This window comes from Leptodactylus fuscus, chromosome 4, assembly GCF_031893055.1.
Source record: "Leptodactylus fuscus isolate aLepFus1 chromosome 4, aLepFus1.hap2, whole genome shotgun sequence".
NCBI classification, from domain to species: domain Eukaryota; kingdom Metazoa; phylum Chordata; class Amphibia; order Anura; family Leptodactylidae; genus Leptodactylus; species Leptodactylus fuscus.
Genome location: NC_134268.1, coordinates 125,877,050 through 125,894,408, shown reverse-complemented (window position 1 = coordinate 125,894,408; position 17,359 = coordinate 125,877,050). Strand labels below are relative to the sequence as shown.

Below are 17,359 nucleotides of genomic sequence, written 5' to 3'. Positions count from 1 at the left end.
TTTTTATGTGTGTTTGTCAGATGTTTTTATCACATACAGAAATATAATTGCAATCATATTATGAGTAACAAAAGCTTATATTGACAGTTAGAATGAGTTAATGCAGCAAGTCAATATTTGCAGTGTTGACTAGGGTTGAGCGATCGTGTTTGGAAAAGATCGGATTCCGATCGGCGATCGAGAAAATTTCACGATCGCCATCGGAATTCCGAACACGATCTTTTTATGTGGGATTGAGATCGGTGATTTTTCCCACAATGCATTGCTTAGCCTTCACACTGAGTATACGATGTATATTCAGTGTGAAGGCTCCGCTGCAGTTCCATAGGAATGAATGGAAGCAGCCGACACACAGCCTTAACCCCCTGCGCGCCGGCTGCCTTCATTCATTCGAATGGAAGGCTAAACTAAATCTCTAGCAGCTACTTATTTCTAGAGATGGCTGCTCCAGTGCCCTCCTTCTTCTTGCCTCGCTGCCCTGCCTCCCAGGTTAGTGTTTAAAGCACTAGGTAGGCGGGGCTTGTGGCTTAGTGTGGGCGGGTACAGGGCAGAGAGACGTGACGTCTCCCCTCCCAGTACCCGCCCACACTCTCCTAACCCGCCCACACTCTCCTAACCTGGCAGGGAGGGGGCAGCGAAGAGAGAAGAGCAGCGTGGAGCAGCAGCGAGGCGAAGAATGAAGGCACGGGGCACAGGACCAGCCATCTCTGGAGGTAAATGGACACCAGGGTAGGATTGCTTTTAAAATCCGATCTCCGATTAATAAAAAAATCCCATTGACTTGCATTGGGATCGGAATTGGGATCGAGATCGGGTTCGAATGAAAAATGATCGGAAATCGGATTTTAAAATCGATCCTGAAAAGTCAAGATCGGCTCAACCCTAGTGTTAACCCTTCTTCTTCAGGACCTATGCAATTCTCCCTGGCATGCTCTCAATCAACTTCTGGACCAAATCCTCACTGACAGCAGTCCATTCTTGCACAATCAATGCTTGCATTTTGTCAGAATTAGTAGGTTTTTGTTTGTCCACCCGTCTCTTGATGATTGACCACAAGTTCTCAATGGGATTAAGATCTGGGGAGTTTCCAGGCCATGGACCCAAAATCTATATGTTTTGTTCCCTGTTGCCTGTTCCCCTGTTGTTATTTTGCGGCCGTGATTTTGCGCAAAATCATGGCCGCAAAATTACGCGGTGTATACGATCCAGGCTCCCATTGAAATCAATGGCAGCGTATACGGCGCTCAAAATCTCACACGGCTTATACGTGCCAGGACACGCAGCACGTTACTCCGTGTGAATGCACCCTTAGGTGTTTTTTTTTTGTGCCATTTTGTTTTTAAATATGTGTGTGTCACTGTTTGCATTGTATAACCTCTTTGTTTGAGAAATGTACTGCAAATAAACATTTGGATTTACATATATATATATATATATATATATATACACACAGTGTTGGCCAAAAGTATTGGCACCCCTGCAATTCTGTCAAATAATACTCATTTTCTTCCAGAAAATTATTGCAGTCACAAATTCTTTGGTATTATTATCTTCATTAAATTTGTCTTCAATGGAAAACCACAAAAAGAATTGTCAAAAAGCCAAATTGGATATAATTCCACAGCAAACATAAAAAGGACCAAAGAACTGTCTAAGGACTTGAGAAGCAAAATTGTGAGGAAGCATGACCAATCTCAAGGCTACAATTCCATCTCCAAAGACCTGAATGTTCCTGTGTCTACCGTGTGCAGTGTCATCAAGAAGTTTAAAGCCCATGGCACTGTGGCTAACCTCCCTAGATGTGGACGGAAAAGAAAAATTTACGAGAGATTTCAACGCAAGATTGTGCAGATGGTGGATAAAGAACCTCGACATACATCAAGTTCAAGCTGCCCTGCAGTCCAAGGGTGCAACAGTGTCAACCCGTACTATCCGTCGGTGTCTGAATGAAAAGGGACTGTATGGTAGGATACCCAGGAAGACCCCACTTCTTACCCAGAAACATAAAAAAGCCAGGCTGGAGTTTGCCAAAACTTACCTGAGAAAGCCAAAAAACGTTTTGGAAGAATGTTCTCTGGTCAGATGAGACAAAAGTAGAGCTTTTTGGGAAAAGGCATCAACATAGAGTTTACAGGAAAAAAAAGAGGCCTTCAAAGAAAAGAACACGGTTCCTACAGTCAAACATGGCGAAGGTTCCCTGATGTTTTGGGGTTGCTTTGCTGCCTCTGGACTGGACTGATTGACCATGTGCATGGCATTATGAAGTCTGAAGACTACCAACAAATTTTGCAGCATAATGTAGGGCCCTGTGTGAGAAAGCTGGGTCTCCCTCAGAGGTCATGGGTCTTCCAGCAGGTCAATGACCCAAAACACACTTCAAAAAGCACTAGAAAATGTTTGAGAGAAAGCACTGGAGACTTCTAAAGTGGCCAGCAATGTGTCCAGACCTGAATCCCATAGAACACCTGTGGAGAGATCTCAAAATGGCAGTTTGTAGAAGGCACCCTTCAAATCTCAGGGACCTGGAGCAGTTTGCCAAAGAAGAATGGTCTAAAATTCCAGCAGAGCATTGTAAGAAACTCATTGATGGTTACCGGAAGGGGTTGTTCACAATTATTTTGTCTAAAGATTGTGCTACCAAGTATTAGGCTGAGGGTGCCAATACTTTTGTCCGGCCCATTTTTGGAGTTTTGTGTAAAATGATCAATGATTTGACTTTTTTTCATTCTCTTTTGTGTTTTTTCATTGCAAGCAAAATAAATAAAGATCTTAATACCAAAGAGTTTGTGCTTGCAATCATTTTCTGGAAGAAAGTGAGTATTATCTGACAGATTTGCAGGGGTGCCAATACTTTTGGCCAATACTGTATATACACCAGTATATATATATTCAGTAATACATGCCTCTTGATACAAAGTGGTTTTTGGGTAACAGAAATTGAAAGGGGTTTGTGATAGAGCCTTCTTGGAAGGATTCTTCCATTATTGCATCAATGATTCTATAAAAAAAATCTCTTCGGGGATGATTTTTATGTTCAGAAAAGGGGTCCAAAGTGGCCCCCCTATTATGCTAACGCATATATAGGCAATGGAGGATGAATATGTCTATTTCCATCTCCTTGTCCGTGAACACTCATTGACATGGATTTGCTATATTAGTGACATAGTCTGTGTCTAGCTGGGTCCCGTTACTACTTTGCTTGAGTTCCATAATTTCTTCAACCTTACCCCTTACATCACAGCTCCACAATAATAGATTCCTAGACACTACTATCACCAAGGACACTGACGAACATGGCCATAAGAAAAATGGCCGCTTGCACAGTATTGTAAGTGGCCATTTTCTCGTGGCCGGTGGGCATACACAGTTGGCTTGCCTGAGGCCTAGAAGTTAGAAGACACTGCCAGAAGAAGACGTGGTGAAGACCTCGTTCCAGAAGAAGATGGAGGCAGCGCTGGAGAGTTCTCTGGCAGCATTGGGGACGCCCCCAGTGCTGTTTGAGCGCTGGGGTCCACCCCCAGTGCTGCGTGAGAACTCATTTACATACCAAGAAAAAACAGAATTTCAAGCGAACGGCGGTGCGGAGAAGACAATGAAAGGTAGGAGAAGAATAGCCTTTCTTAAGGCTATTCCGACGTGTTAGAAAAAAAAGTGTTTGAAAGATAGGATCCCTTTAAGTGTCCCTGCAGACTCGTATATACTGGACCTCATCTCTAGACACAAGTCTATGTATCAGAAATAATAATCTTTTGTTGCCAGTTCTAACTCAATGTATGCATTGGGGCATACAGTAGCATAATTACGTTTTCAGGTACTGGAACAGGTTCTTCAACCCTGCAGAGGGAGGGACCAGATTAAAGGGATTATTCAATTTCCAAAAATGATCTGCAGATATATCCACATCAGTGCTAAATACTCACTGTTTCCTTGTGCAGCCTTTTCTTGGCTTTATTTTATTGAGACTCCTTGTATCACTGTAATCTAAAGGGATTTTATCACTAGAATCCCATATTCCACAAACACCACATCGGAATAGCCTTTAGAAAAGCTATTCTTCTCCTACCTTTAAAATTCATCTTTGCGCCGCTGTTCGGTAGATATTCTTGGTTTTCTTCTTTATGCTAATGAGTTTTCACGCAGCACTGGGGGCGTTCCTCTACGCTCAAATCCCAGGCATGTGCAGTCGGCTCTGCCATCAGACTTCAGGAAGAGCCAACTGAGCATGTCTGTGGCCATTTTCTTGTGGCCGCTTACACGAGCATACTGTTAGTACTAGTAACAGGCCAATAAGCGCAACCAAATACCTTTAGCAGTGTTTTGAGTGATTTCTGGGTTTCTCAGTCAGCTCCTGGCATCTTCTCCATTTGTTTACATCCCTAACTCCTGTGAGTTCCATGATACCTCATTTCATCTCCTTCTCTCGCTGACCGCCTCCCTTTCTCACACACTCCCCCTCCCTGTTTCCCTAGCTAGCCCGCCCACTACATTAGTAGCTATCTGTAGTCTTCCAGTCCTAACTCACCACACCTCCCCCTCAATCACCGACTCCCTCCCTGCATATTGTTTTCCACCAAAAGACAATTAAAATAAGACCTGCAATAGGCAACAAACACTGGCATGTCTCACATATTAGATGTACTTGCGATCCCCCTGTGAAGAAAGTTAGGCAATGCGCATGGGAATCGCAAGTACATACAATATGTAAGATATGCCGGCTTCTGTTGTCTATTGCACACGCACAATAGGGTAGATCGGTTTGGGAACACTAATGCGCATGCCCAGTTTTAAGCTATGCTGTGCTGAATTTGTTTTCAGCAGGGAGAAAGGTAAGTGAGGGGAAGGGACGGGAAGTGTGGGGATAGGAGGGCAGGGCAGGGGATAGGAAGGCAGTGGACGGGAGGGAAGGGGAGAGTATGGGGATATTGTATGTGATGCTCCGGCGAAACGGAGCGTCACAGGATCCTCACAAAATGTGCCTGGGGCGGTCATGTGACCACCCCGACGATAATGGTAATGATATGTTTCTTGTAATTGAAGTAATTTATAAAGTAGGCTGTATGATGGGGTTTAGTTTAATGTATAAATTTTATTTATCCCGGATAATCACTTTAAAAGGGTTGTCCAGGATAACTTGATAATTAAGCTAAACAACCCCTATCCCTTCTACCTTCTAAATTATTCATTGTTCCAAAAATCTATTTTTACCTAGTTTGTCAGGGAATCGTGTAACTACCATCTGCAAATTTTCTTTTTTTTTTTTTTTTTTTACCAGTGATGTTCTGTTTCCAGAAGAGGGGACACCATGTATACTAACCCACCCAAACATACTTACCTGTTGTCCGGTCTGGACCTTCTGTGCAGGAGGTGGTGTGTATCACTTCTTCCCAGCATGCGCAGTAGCTGGATCTCTGGCTCTATTGAGCAGGTGTGGATGACCGGAAGACGTCAAGAAGAGGTGGTGCTGGCCGCCCAGAAGAAATGGCGTCCCATACGCAGAAGATCCAGATCAGAAGACTAGTAAGAATGATGTAAGGGAGTGGAGTTGAGTTAGTAAGGAAGGGCTACTAGTGGGCGAGTTAACTAGGGAAACAGGGAAGGAAAGGGGGGTGAGAAAGAGACAGGGAGGGAGTGAGAAGGGGGGATGGTGTGAGCTCTGAGTGGTCTAAGTCATCATGGTAGTTGTAGGAATACACAGCAGGAAGATACCCATGTTAACAAATGCAGAACATACCAAGATATCACAGAGTAACCCAAAATCAATCAAAACACTGCTAAAGGTATTTGGTTGCACTTATTAAATTATTTAAAGCACTAACAGACCTTTTTTTGAAAAATTATTTTCTGCCCAGAAAACCCTTTTATTACAAAGTAAGTAAAAAGTGTGCACAAGAAAACGGTATTTAGCCATACAGTGGAGGTAATTGCAGATAACTTTTGAAAGCTAGATAACCCTTTCCCACTGATGAACTTTTTCAATTTTCATTTTTCACTCCCGCCTTCCAAACCTCATAATATTTTTATTTTTCTGTTCACAAAGCCATATGAGAACTTAAATAGTTTGTCCAGGCATTTTTATTTAATGAGATGAAAAGAAAAAGAAAAACTCATACTCATCTGTCCCCGAGGCACTAGAGGAAAGGTCAGTATTAATTTTTTTCACTGCCCCGCCCAATTTAAAACTTAATTGGGTTGTCCATTTTTGACTTGACAATCCCTTCAATGTTTATGTGATAAATTGTTCATCATAATAGAACCATTTATTATTCTGTACAACAATCCTGGGCAATGTACGGCCCGTGGGCCATTTCTGGCCCTCTGACTGATTCAGTCTGGCCTGCATAGCTTGACTAGGGAGGCGTGTCTAGGTAGGCATGTCTTAGTGCCGGCAGGAAAGTGCAAGAAGATGGAGATGTGTGGTGTGTGACCTAAGGTACTGAGAAGGGAGGGTGGAGAGTGTTTGTGTGTGTCTGTCTTTGTCTGTGTGTGTGTGTGTTTCAGTAACCTAGGGGCAGAGATGGAAGGGAAATATTATACTGGGGGCAGATGGAGGGGGGACATGAAACTGGGGGAGAGATGAAGGGGGGGGACATGAAATGGGGCAGATGAAGGGGGATATGAAATGGGGGAGAAATGGAGGGGGGGCATGAAACTGGGGGTAGATGAAGGGGGGTACTTAAACTGGGGGGACATTAAACTGGGGACAACTAGAGGGGGCATTAAACAGTGGAGGAAGCTGGAGGGGGACCTGTCTGCCTCTAGTTACCCCCAATTTAATGTCACCCTCCAGCTACCCCTAAAGTTTAATGTCTGCTTCCAGCTGCCTGAGTTTAATGTCCCCCTCTGGTTTGTAGACACAGGGATACCTAATGGGAATGTGTTTCACAGTAATTTTCTACTTTTATATGTATTTTAGGGAAAGGGGGTGAATTTTTTTTATTTCTATTTTTTGCTGTATTTATTAGATTTGCATTATTACAAATTAATGTCAGATAAGCCTGGGAACCTTCAACAGGCTCCCAACTGTCAATGCAATGGATTGCGAACACCAGATCTCGTTCTGTGCACTGGCGATCCTCCCCAAAATGACAGAGGACCAAGGCGCCATGAGTCTTCATGCCGGCTATCAGCAAAGATCGACCTCCATATTTAAATACCCAACATTATTTAGGATTAAGCTCCTAAAGTTGAGAGAATCTTACTGGATTCACAGCTTAGACATTTAGAGCCCTAAGTGTGTAATTCATTCATCAACATCTGAACTGTATTTTCTACACTCACCGGCCACTTTATTAGGTACACCTGTCCAACTGCTCGTTAACACTTAATAAAACTACACTTCGTAGACGGCGTCAGACGAGAAAAAAATAAAATAAAATAAAAAAACATAACAAGATCATTCATCCAAATTTAATGAGCAACATGGAAGAGGAGAAAACCCACATGGTGAGCTGCAATTCTTGCTATATGTTTACAGATCTGCCGGACCATAAAGCCAACTTCACCTGTATGAAATGTAAACTAGTGGCCCTTTTAGAAGAAAAAGTGCAGAGGTTGGAAGAAAGAATAGTGACGTTGAGAAGCATCAAAGAAAGTGAGGTCTTCATTGATGAAGCTGAAGCAAGCCTCCAGAACACAGTAGGGGATGAAAGTGCTAGAGAGCCTACAGTTGCAGAGACTGATGCAAGTCCCCCGAATACAGTAAGGGAAGAATACTTGAGAGAACATACAGAGGCAGAAAACTGGACACATGTGACCAAGAGATGCAAATGGATCACAAGGCCATCACCACTCACACAGCTAAGTAACCGATATGAAACTCTCATGCAGGCAGATGAAAATGACAAAAATAACCTATCAGCAAAAGAAGAAACAAAAGTCACCCATAGACAATCAGGAGCAACAAGAAATGGTGTTGCAAGGAAGAAAAGAAGAGTAGTGGTTATGGGTGACTCACTGCTAAGAGGCACAGAGGCAGCTGTCTGCAGGCCAGACTTAACCGCACGAGAAGTATGCTGCCTCCCAGGAGCAAAAATCAAGGATGTGGCCGATAGGATACCAAGCCTCCTCAGCTCCAAGGACGACTACCCATTCCTACTGATACATGTGGGTACAAACGACACGGCAAAAAATGATTTACCAATTATCTATAAAGACTTTGAAAATTTGGGGAAGACAGTGAAGAAACTGGATGCGCAGGTAGTATTCTCATCAATCCTCCCAGTTGATGGTCATGGCATCAGGAGATGGGATAGAATACTAGAGGTAAACACCTGGCTTCGACGGTGGTGCCGAGAGCAAGGATTTGGATTTTTGGACCATGGCGTGAATTACCTCTATGATGGACTCCTTGCTAGAGACGGGATACATCTCACAAAACCTGGGAAAAACATATTTGCCAGAAGACTTGCCACACTCATCAGAAGGGCTTTAAACTAGAAGAAGAGGGGATGGGAAGAAAAAAGAAAGACAAGAACATGCAGCTAAAAGACATACTAAACAAGGTTACTAGATGTGGTAAAGAGGACCCAAGACAGGATACTCAGAAGGAAATTACGAAAAAGGATGCAGCAGAGCACAATCTGAAATGTTTTTACACAAACGCACAAAGCATGGGAAACAAACAAGGAGAACTAGAGCTGATGATACAGAAGGAAAACTATGACGTCATCGGCATCACAGAAACCTGGTGGAACGACATGCATGATTGGAACATACAGATGGAAGGATACAACTTATTCAAAAAGAATAGAACTAATAAAAGAGGGGGTGGAGTTGCATTGTATGTTAAAAAAGAACACATCTCCACAGAAATTACAGTTTTACAGAATGATAATCTACTGGAAATTATTTGGGTAGTAATTCAAGGGAAAAACAATGATAAGGACATCATACTAGGCGTTTATTACAGACCACCAGGACAGAAAGAAGACATGGATGAGATTTTTTCACAGCAAATGACCACGCTCTCAAAGAAACATGAAATAGTGATCATGGGAGACTTCAATTACCCTGACATTCATTGGGAAACCCACACAGCCAAGAGTAAAGGCTCCATCAAATTTTTATCCTCTCTAGCAGACAACTTCATTGCCCAGCTAGTAGAAGGAAAACACGAGAGGAACATCCATTTTGGACCTAGTCCTAACCAACAAAGAGCACATGGTTGAGGGACTACGGGTAGCAGGGACACTGGGATTCAGCGATCATGCTATACTTGAGTTTGGGGTTGCAAGAAGAAGAAGACCTGAGAAGACACAGACTTCAAGGCACGACTTTAGCAGGGCAGACTTCAAGAGCCTGAAGGCAAAGGTTAGCAGAATTCCATGGTGCAAAATTCTTAAGCACAAAAATGCACATGAAGGGTGGGAAATCTTCCATAGGGAAATCATTAAAGCACAGAAACTAACAATACCTAGAAGGAAGAAAAATGGGACGCACCTAAAAATATCAGGATGGATGACCAAAAAATTACATAACCTGCTAAAAAGGAAAAAGGAAACATACAAAAAGTGGAAGATGGGAACTATACCTAAGGAAGAGTACACAGCAGTCTGCAGACTCTGCAAGACAAGCATCAAAGGAGCTAAGGCTGAACACGAATTGAAGCTTGCAAAAGAGGCAAAGAGTAAGGTAAAAGGATTTTGGGGATATGTTAAAAGCAAAAGAAAAGTGAAGGAGACCATTGGAGTCCTGAAGAATGACAAAGGAGAAACAGTTAACATGGTGGAACAGCAGGTGAAGCTACTAAATTCATATTTTGTATCCGTCTTCTCCCAAGAAACTAATGGAAATATCGACATTAATGGTGATGGAAATGAGGGGAAGGAGGACTCCAAGCTGACTATAAGTGAAGGTCTGGTAAGAGAGCACTTAGCCAAGTTACAGGAAACCAAGTCCCCAGGACCAGATGATTTACACCCTAGAGTCCTGAAAGAGATAGCAGAGGAAATAACAGAACCCCTTGCTATAATCTTCGGTAAGTCATGGGAAACAGGAGTGGTCCCTTTAGATTGGAAAAGGGCAAATGTTGTCCCCATCTACAAAAAGGGGAAAAGGGACGATCCAGGAAATTACAGGCCGGTAAGTCTGACCTCGATAGCAGGAAAAATCTTTGAGCAAATTGTCAAGGAACATTTACTTCGGTACCTGGATGGGAAGGCATTAATTAACCAGAGCCAGCACGGCTTTATGACCAATAAATCTTGTCAGACTAACCTGATTTCCTTCTACAACAAAATCACTGAATGGTTGGACCAAGGGAATGCTGTGGACATAGAATATCTTGACTTCAGTAAGGCATTTGATAAAGTATCACATAACCTTCTTATTGAAAAAATGTTTAAGTATGGCTTTGACAAAAAATCAGTTAGGTGGATTCACAACTGGCTTAATGATCGGGCACAACGAGTAATACTAAATGGCTACACATCGAACTGGAAGAAAGTCAAAAGCGGGGTGCCGCAGGGCTCTGTTCTGGGCCCAGTACTTTTTAATATCTTTATAAATGATCTGGACGATGGAATTATTGGGGAACTCATAAAATTTGCAGATGATATGAAGATAGGAGGAATAGCCAACACTAGAGAGGAGAGATAATGTATTCAAAAGGACTTAGACACACTGGAACAATGAGCTGAGGCGAACAAAATGGTATTTAACAGGGACAAATGCAAAGTTCTACATCTGGGTAACAGAAATGTAAAAAACATATATAGTATGGGAGGAATAGAACTAAGTGATAGCATAGGGGAAAAGGACTTGGGCATAATAGTAGATCACAAATTCAACATGAGCCAACAGTGCGGTGCTGCTGCAAAAAAGGCTAATAAAATTCTGGGATGTATTAAGACAAGCATCGAATCTAGATCAAGAGAGGTCATTATTCCGTTGTACTCTTCCCTGGTCAGACCACACCTGGAATACTGTGTACAGTTCTGGGCGCCTCAATTCAAGAAAGACATCGATATATTGGAGCAAGTCCAGAGAAGAGCAACCAAAATGGTGGAAGGTCTGCAAACCATGTCCTATGAGGAGAGGCTAAAAGAATTGGGATTGTTTAGTTTGCAGAAGAGAAGGCTGAGGGGAGATTTAATAGCAGTCTACAAATATCTGAAAGGTAGTCACAGTGCAGAGGGATCTACCCTATTCTCATTAGCACAAGGAAGTACAAGAAGCAATGGGATGAAACTAAAGGGAAAGAGATACAGATTAGACATTAGGAAAAACTTTCTGACAGTGAGGGTAGTGAGAGAGTGGAATAGGCTGCCATGGGAGGTGGTGGGCGCTCCATCAATGGAAATCTTCAAGCGGAATCTGGATAAACATATAGCTGGGATGATTTAGGAAAACCTGCACTCGCAGGGGGTTGGACCCGATGGCCTTTGAGGTCCCTTCCAACTCTACCAAAAAGAAAAGAAAAGAAAGAAAGAAAATTTCTAATCAGCCAATCACATGGCGGCAACTCAGTGCATTTAGGCATGTAGACATGGTCAAGACAATCTCCTGCAGTTCAAACCGAGCATCAGTATGGGGAAGAAAGGTGATTTGAGTGCCTTTGAACGTGGCATGGTTGTTGGTGCCAGAAGGGCTGGTCTGAGTATTTCAGAAACTGCTGATCTACTGGGATTTTCACGCACAACCATCTCTAGGGTTACAGAGAATGGTCCGAAAAAGAAAAAAACATCCAGTGAGTGGCAGTTCTGTGGGCGGAAACGCGTTGTTGATGCCAGAGGTCAGAGGAGAATGGCCAGACTGGTTCGAGCTGATAGAAAGGCAACAGTGACTCAAATAGCCACCCGTTACAACCAAGGTAGCCAGAAGAGCATCTCTGAACGCACAGTACGTCGAACTTTGAGGCAGATGGGCTACAGCAGCAGAAGACCACACCGGGTGCCACTCCTTTCAGCTAAGAACAGGAAACTGAGGCTACAATTTGCACAAGCTCATCGAAATTGGACAATTGAAGATTGGAAAAACGTTGCCTGGTCTGATGAGTCTCGATTTCTGCTGCGACATTCGGATGGTAGGGTCAGAATTTGGCGTCAACAACATGAAAGCATGGATCCATCCTGCCTTGTATCAACGGTTCAGGCTGGTGGTGGTGGTGTCATGGTGTGGGGAATATTTTCTTGGCACTCTTTGGGCCCCTTGGTACCAATTGAGCATCGTTGCAACGCCAAAGCCTACCTGAGTATTGTTGCTGACCATGTCCATCCCTTTATGACCACAATGTACCCAACATCTGATGGCTACTTTCAGCAGGATAATGCGCCATGTCATAAAGCTGGAATCATCTCAGACTGGTTTCTTGAACATGACAATGAGTTCACTGTACTCCAATGGCCTCCACAGTCACCAGATCTCAATCCAATAGAGCATCTTTGGGATGTGGTGGAACGGGAGATTCACATCATGGATGTGCAGCCGACAAATCTGCGGCAACTGTGTGATGCCATCATGTCAATATGGACCAAAATCTCTGAGGAATGCTTCCAGCACCTTGTTGAATCTATGCCACGAAGAATTGAGGCAGTTCTGAAGGCAAAAGGGGGTCCAATCCGTTACTAGCATGGTGTACCTAATAAAGTGGCCGGTGAGTGTATATTGTCAGTTATTTTCAGATTGTCATATCTGTGGGCTCTCTGCTTGAGACTCTAGTGGTGAGATTCTACATGTATTAAATTTAGATTTTGTGTTTTTCCTTGCCGTCATACAACATTGACCCTTTTCTCTACAGTTTTCATAAATTATTATTATTGTCCCCTTATATGTATTTGTTATATTTATTATTAGCTGATGGTTAATCACCAGGCTAAATTATGAGTTTCATATTTAGTTCCAGTTTTTTCAACCATATCTGGCCTGTTATATCCCACTTAGGAAAGTTGTTACTGGGGTTTGATATATGAACTGGTTGATTACATTACTAGGGTTTGACATTATTTACTTATTCGCTTGTCTTCACCATATGAAATATACACATCATTATTAATCCTATATTGAAGTTCCATTGGAGTTCCTCTAATGTGTGTTCGATTGTTCCTATGTGTCAGTGGCGTAACTAGGAATGGCGGGGCCCCGTGGCGAACTTTTGACATGGGGCCCCCCCTCCCCAAACCGATGCCGGAGACCTCGACTGACCCCCTCCTCCGCACTCTATTATGTCCCTTAGTAAGCCCTGCACACAGTATTACGTCCATTAGTGGCCCCTGCACACAGTATTATCCCCCATAGTGTCCCCTGCACACACAGTATTAACCCCTATAGTGTCCCCTGCATACACAGTATTAACCCCTATAGTGTCCAATGCACACAGTATTATTAACCCCTATAGTGTCCAATGCACACACAGTATTAACCCCTATAGTGTCCAATGCACACAGTATTATCCCCCATAGTGTCCCCTACACACAGTATTAACCCCTATAGTGTCCCCTGCACACACAGTATTATCCCCAATAGTGTCCCCATATGTCCCACTGTGGACACCTATAAACATTTATTATACTCTGGGGTCTGAAAAGACCCCAGAGTATAATAATCGGAGACCCGGGGGATTAAAACCATTAAAAGAACAGAGACAGTTGCTTACCTGTTCCTGTCGGCCGCCGCTCTTGTCCAGCTTTAATGACGTCAGACGTCACATGACCCGGGAAGCAGGCCTGGGTCATGTGACGTCAGAGACGTCAGACACGAATGACGGAGGCCTGGCAGGATCGTGGAGAGGTAAGTAACACTGTTTTTTATGTTACCTTACCTCTCCGGTCCGCCGATCATTATACTCGGGGGTCTGCAAAGAACCCCGAGTATAATGATAGCCTCTGTGGGCCCCGCGGTGTCACTTGCCGATCCCGGCCCAGCCAGGATCGGCAAGTGAATAGGGCCCGTAACGGACTTAAAAAAAAACAAAAAAACGCAGCAGTAGCGGCTGTCACCGGGCCCCCTAATGGCCCGGGCCCTGTGGCAGCTGCTACTGCTGCTACCACGGTAGTTATGCCCCTGCTATGTGTATCCTTTGGGTCTCTGGCTGACATCACAGGTTTGTCCCGGAGTTACAACTGACGCTAGGTTCACACCTGCGTTCTACTCTCCGTTCTGTGCTTTCCGTCTTCTGCATGCCAGAAGACGGAAAGCACAGACCGGGTCTGGTCGTGAGCGGCGATGAGCGTTTTTATGTTTTAATCCGGACACAGAGTACTGCATGTCCGACTCTGTGTCCGGATTAAAAAACCCGGTCTCGCAGCGGAGAGCGCAAAACGCTCACCGCCGCTCACGGCCGGACAGCTTTCTCACCCATTCAAATGAATGGGTGAGAAAGCCTCCTGCAGGTTTCCGTCTCCTGCTCTGATTTATGCAGGAAATGGAAACCTGCAGTACGAAGAGCACAATGCAGATGTGAACGAGCCCTGAGGCCCAATGATGTGGGGCACTGTGAGCACAATCCGCTCTAAGTATCACTGTATTGAAGTTCAAATTAATCAAGTTGTCTCTTCCTTTTCATAATCCAGGCTCAGATAAACTCACTCCACATCAGCTTGTGTGTGTAAAGTGTGTTCTGCTTTAATGATGACAATGAAGCAGTATATAACACATTGCATACATAGGAACAGGTTTGGCTAGGATAATTAGCATAACATGATTGGTGGAGAAGTTGTAACAATAGTCCTGGCTCATGCCTATTGGATAAGAAACTGGAGAGGGCTAAGGGCTCAGGGGGGTTGTGAGTTCTCTTGAATAAAGGAGAGTTGTAAAATGGCTGCAGGTGGGTAAAATGGAGGTTACACAAGCTGTGTCTGTGTGTGTCTGTGTCTGTGTATGTGTCCACAGGCACGTTATAGATGCTTAGACTTTGTTGTGAGCAGAGGTTGGAAGAGACATGAAGAGAATGCTGGGGTACCACTAGATGGTGCAAGGATGCCCAGAAAAGGTGAGGCAATAAGTGTTTATTATTTTTACTAAGGGCTCGTTCACATCAGCGTTCTCCTCTCCGTAGTTCAGGTTTCCATTTCCTGCCTAAAACAGAGGCAGGAGACGGAAACCTGCAGGAGACTTTCTCACCCATTCATTTGAATGGGTGAGAAAGCTGTCCGGCCGTGAGCGGCAGTGAGCGTTTTGCACTCTCCGCCATGAAACCGGGTTTTTTAATCGAACATGCAGTACTCTGTGTCCGGATTAAAAAATCCGGTTTTGCGGCGGAGAGCATAAAACGCTCACCGCCGCTCACGGCCGGACCCGGTCTGAGCTTTCCGACTTCTGGCATGCAGAAGACAGAAAGCTCACAACGGACAGGTGAACGCTAGTGTGAACCTAGCATAACCTTGTCTAGGCTTCCACTTATTATACTCTCGAGTCTGAAGACACACCAAAGTATAATAGCAATTCAGGCTTGTGCCTAACAGGTTTGACTTGAAATGAAATAGAGGGCCAAACCTCATGAATGTTCACCAAAATGAATTTCGTGAAGTTCGCCCAACCCTGCACTTGCTCCTACCACTATGGGGACACAATGTAAGGAGATTTTAACATCTTCAATTGATTTCAATAGTAGATGTATTAATTCCTTTGGACTAAGCTCACCCTTGTGGTGACTGCTGACATCAACATTTATAAAAATTAACATTAAAAATTAATTGACATTAATTGAAATTAAAATTTATAGCTCCCCCAAACAGCCCTGTCAGTGTACAAGCCATCTGCTGTAAATACATATAAAAATATTGGGCTGATTTTTACAGGGAAAATAAGCCATTTTTGGTGCACAGCTCCCATTTGCACAGTGCTTGACACTGTTCTTAAAAGTGGGCATAGAAGAGACTGGGCTTTCCACAAACTTGCTGTTACAAGTAATGGCTGAAATCTGTGACAGCCCCTAGCTGGAGTATATTTCAATTTCTGAAGCCTGGACCACCTTAGATGCCTCAAAATTATTAGGCCCCGTTCATACTGGGCAACAGAGGGAAGATTTTCGCACGGAATCCTCCTCAAAATCCACCCCTTCACAATAGAGGTCTATGTAGACCGCTAGCGTTTTGTTCCCGCTAGCAGAAAAAAGATGTGAGCTGCCATTTCTTGAGGCGGATTCCGTCTCAGGAAATAAATACAAGTGAATGGGAGGCGGAAAACCGCGTTGCGGTTATTGGCAAAACCACGCTAAAAAATCGCGATGCAGTTTTCTAAGGTCCAATCACTGTGCTAGAGGGGAAAACTGCTTGGTGGTTTTTGAGGCGGCTTTTACCAAAACCACTCCAAAAACCGCCTAAGTAATTTAGTAGGTAACTGGGGGAAGTCTTGGGTAGCTTAAATTACAAAAATCCTAATGAAAAGAAAGAATCTAATAAAAAAACATCATGGGGGGGCTTTGTGTCATTTTGTCATGAGGCTGCGTATGCCCCTGCTATGGAGACAGCTATAATGGGAACAGACATTGCAGACAGTTTGAGAAGAGCCTGCAGGACACCTAATGTAAAATCATGGACATTCTGTACACGTTAATAAACTGTATTTTATTAAACTGTAACCTTTTTTTTTTTTTTTTTTACAGCTTTGGAATGTACATGGTGTTAAAAATCAAGCAGTAGAATACTGAGGGCGTCCCACTGATATGCTCTTCCAACATATTATGAAAGACCATTTGTCTATATACACAATTTGCTAACCTGAAACTAATCAGATGTTGTGTAACACATTTACCTGCAATTCTGCTGAACTCTTTCTTTCTGATTTCCTGGATAGTTCCTCCATACCCGTAGTCAGATGAGTTCTTCAAAAACTTCTGAAAATGAGAAGAGGAAAGCTGATCTTCCAGAGTTATAGCTGTAAGTTTCCCCTCCATTTCAATTGTGATGACTGTCAATAACAAACTTGACTGAAGTGCACATGTATGGCAGACCCAGGAAGAAGGAAGAAATCCAGGGGTGGAGTCTGCACAACTGACAGGATCACAAGACTGCAGCACAGCTAGTTATACACATGAATATCACAAGACTGCAGAGAGCTGTAAGGAATATAGCATGTGGTTTTATGTCCCTGTGAGGCTATTTAAGCAAGTGCCATCAATCTAAATATACCCTATATCCTTTGTGTGTTTATGTGTGTGAATAGTGTGTGTGTGTGTGTGTGTGTGTGTGTGTGTGTGTGTGTGTGTGTGTGTGTGTGTGTGTGTGTGTGTGTATGTTTATTAGGCTGATTCCCAAGCAAAAGTCACTGATTCAAATCGAGGATCAGCTAAGAAGATTAAGAAGCGTTTACAAAAAAACATACAAAAAGAGGACAGTAGAAGGTTGGACACCGAAGATTGGAAGGGATGAGATGAAAGCCAATAGACAGACTCTGATTGGTGCAAATGGGTCTGGAAGAAAAG

The 17,359-nt window shown here is 43.5% G+C and overlaps 1 protein-coding gene across 1 annotated transcript in view; it reads right to left on the bottom strand.

Annotated features, from left to right (window-relative positions):
* MOCOS (molybdenum cofactor sulfurase) overlaps positions 1–16,940 on the bottom strand; it is a 177,568-nt gene extending 160,628 nt beyond the window's left edge. The window contains exon 1 of the mRNA XM_075271000.1: positions 16,690–16,940. Within this exon, the coding sequence (XP_075127101.1) occupies positions 16,690–16,831 (142 nt within the window). The 5' untranslated portion in view covers positions 16,832–16,940. The remainder of the gene's footprint in view (positions 1–16,689) is intronic.
* Between the last annotated feature and the right edge of the window lie 419 nt (positions 16,941–17,359).